Source organism: Pygoscelis adeliae, unplaced genomic scaffold (assembly GCF_000699105.1).
Source record: "Pygoscelis adeliae isolate BGI_AS28 unplaced genomic scaffold, ASM69910v1 Scaffold590, whole genome shotgun sequence".
Lineage (NCBI taxonomy): Eukaryota > Metazoa > Chordata > Aves > Sphenisciformes > Spheniscidae > Pygoscelis > Pygoscelis adeliae.
Genome location: NW_008823962.1, coordinates 466,636 through 468,303, shown reverse-complemented (window position 1 = coordinate 468,303; position 1,668 = coordinate 466,636). Strand labels below are relative to the sequence as shown.

Below are 1,668 nucleotides of genomic sequence, written 5' to 3'. Positions count from 1 at the left end.
GCTTGGGGGGGGTGTGAGGGGACAGGGACGCGCAGGGGCTCGTCCTCAGTCCCCGTCCCCAGGAGACCAGGCTGGAGAAGCATCTCGCAGAAATGAAATCCTGTGCCCGGCGCCAGAAAGCCGGCTGGGCACACGGTCCCATCCAGCCACGGCGTCCCCGCGTCCCCCACCTCCGTGGCTTTCCGTGCAGCTCGCCGTCCCTCGGTCCTGTCCCGTCCGCAGAGCTGGTGGCTGTGCTGGTGACAGCTGGAGTTGAGCACAGGTGGGGCGGCACCGGGTTCACCCCTGTCCTCCCGCTGCCCGGCGGTGTCCTGGAGCCCAGCCACTTCTCGGGGTATCAGCTGCCTGTCAGTGAGAGCAATAAATACCCTCGTCTGCGTTAGGTGTTTTAAGCCCTTACCTGCACAGAGGTGGTTTATACAACGCTGTTACTCTCTGATTAAATGCTTTTATCATTAAGAAATGCGAAATCTTCTTCCCTTCCATGGATAAGGAAGAATTGTGATTTACTGGGTCTTTGTGCGGGGAGGTGTGTGGGATCTATCCCTGCACCTCTCCATTCCCATGGTGGTTTGTCTCTTCTGCTCAGATTTTTGACCCGCCGGAGGAACTGGAGAGGAAGGTGCGGGAGCTGGCGGATTTGATCAGGAGTTCCTCCAATGTGGTGTTTCACACGGGGGCTGGAATCAGCACCGCCTCGGGGATTCCCGACTTCAGGTAAGGACGGTGGCACCTTCTCCGGGTCCATCTCGCATCTTGTAAAGCTCTGGACTGTGCTTTCTGCTACCCCAGCCAGACCTACTCCATCCCTCCTGTCTGGTCCTGGATCCAGCTGAAAATCCCCTTTCCCTCTTGCACACCCGTCTGACGTTAAGCCGTGCCCACAGAAGCCCTACATGGGCTCTGCTTGCATCAGTGACAAAAATGGCTGGTGATACACGACCTTCATTTAGCAGTGCCTTGCTCAGCCTCCATCGAGAGGGCTCGTGGTGCATTTACAGCTGTCTTCTCAGAGCCTGAGATCTCAATTCTCACTCTTTCTGTCCCCATTGCTGCAGGGGGCCCAATGGTGTCTGGACTATGGAAGAGAAGGGGCTCTCCCCAAAATTTGACACCACCTTTGAGAATGCCAGGCCCTCCAAGACTCACATGGCGCTGCTGGGGCTGCAGAGAGTCGGCATCCTGAAATTCCTGGTCAGCCAGAACGTGGACGGCCTTCACGTGCGTTCAGGATTCCCACGGTACTGCCTCTCCCGCCCTGTCTCCGGGTCCCTCACGCTTTCTCCAGCCGCTGCCACGTGGCTGTTCTTGCTGCCTGATTTAGCGTGGCCTCGCGTGCAAGCGTTTGATGCTGGGGCTTGATTTCCAAGGCTGGCTTGGCAGCTGTCTGCCCACTGATAGGGGGAGCGGAAACTGGGATGCGCTGGTGTGGGAAGGGGTACGTAAGCCAGCTTGAATTTAGAGCAGAGAGGTTATGGTAATAATTCAGAGGGTGATGAAATTAAGTCAGCCTCAGCTGATGCTCTCTAGAAGTACACCCAGAAGCCATTTGTTCACAAGTGGAATGAACGGGTCGCGGTGTTGAGCCGTCTGTTGTGGTTTAACCCCAGCCGGCAACTAAGCACCGCACAGCCGCTCGCTCACTCCCCCCCGGTGGGATGGGGGAGA

The 1,668-nt window shown here is 57.4% G+C and overlaps 1 protein-coding gene across 1 annotated transcript in view; it reads left to right on the top strand.

Annotated features, from left to right (window-relative positions):
• The first annotated feature begins 92 nt into the window (after positions 1-92).
• The window catches only part of SIRT6 (sirtuin 6), a 7,584-nt gene continuing 6,008 nt past the window's right edge, over positions 93-1,668 (top strand). The window contains exons 1-3 of the mRNA XM_009323494.1: positions 93-347; positions 590-717; positions 1,059-1,304. Of these exons, the coding sequence (XP_009321769.1) occupies positions 93-347; positions 590-717; positions 1,059-1,304 (629 nt within the window). The remainder of the gene's footprint in view (positions 348-589; positions 718-1,058; positions 1,305-1,668) is intronic.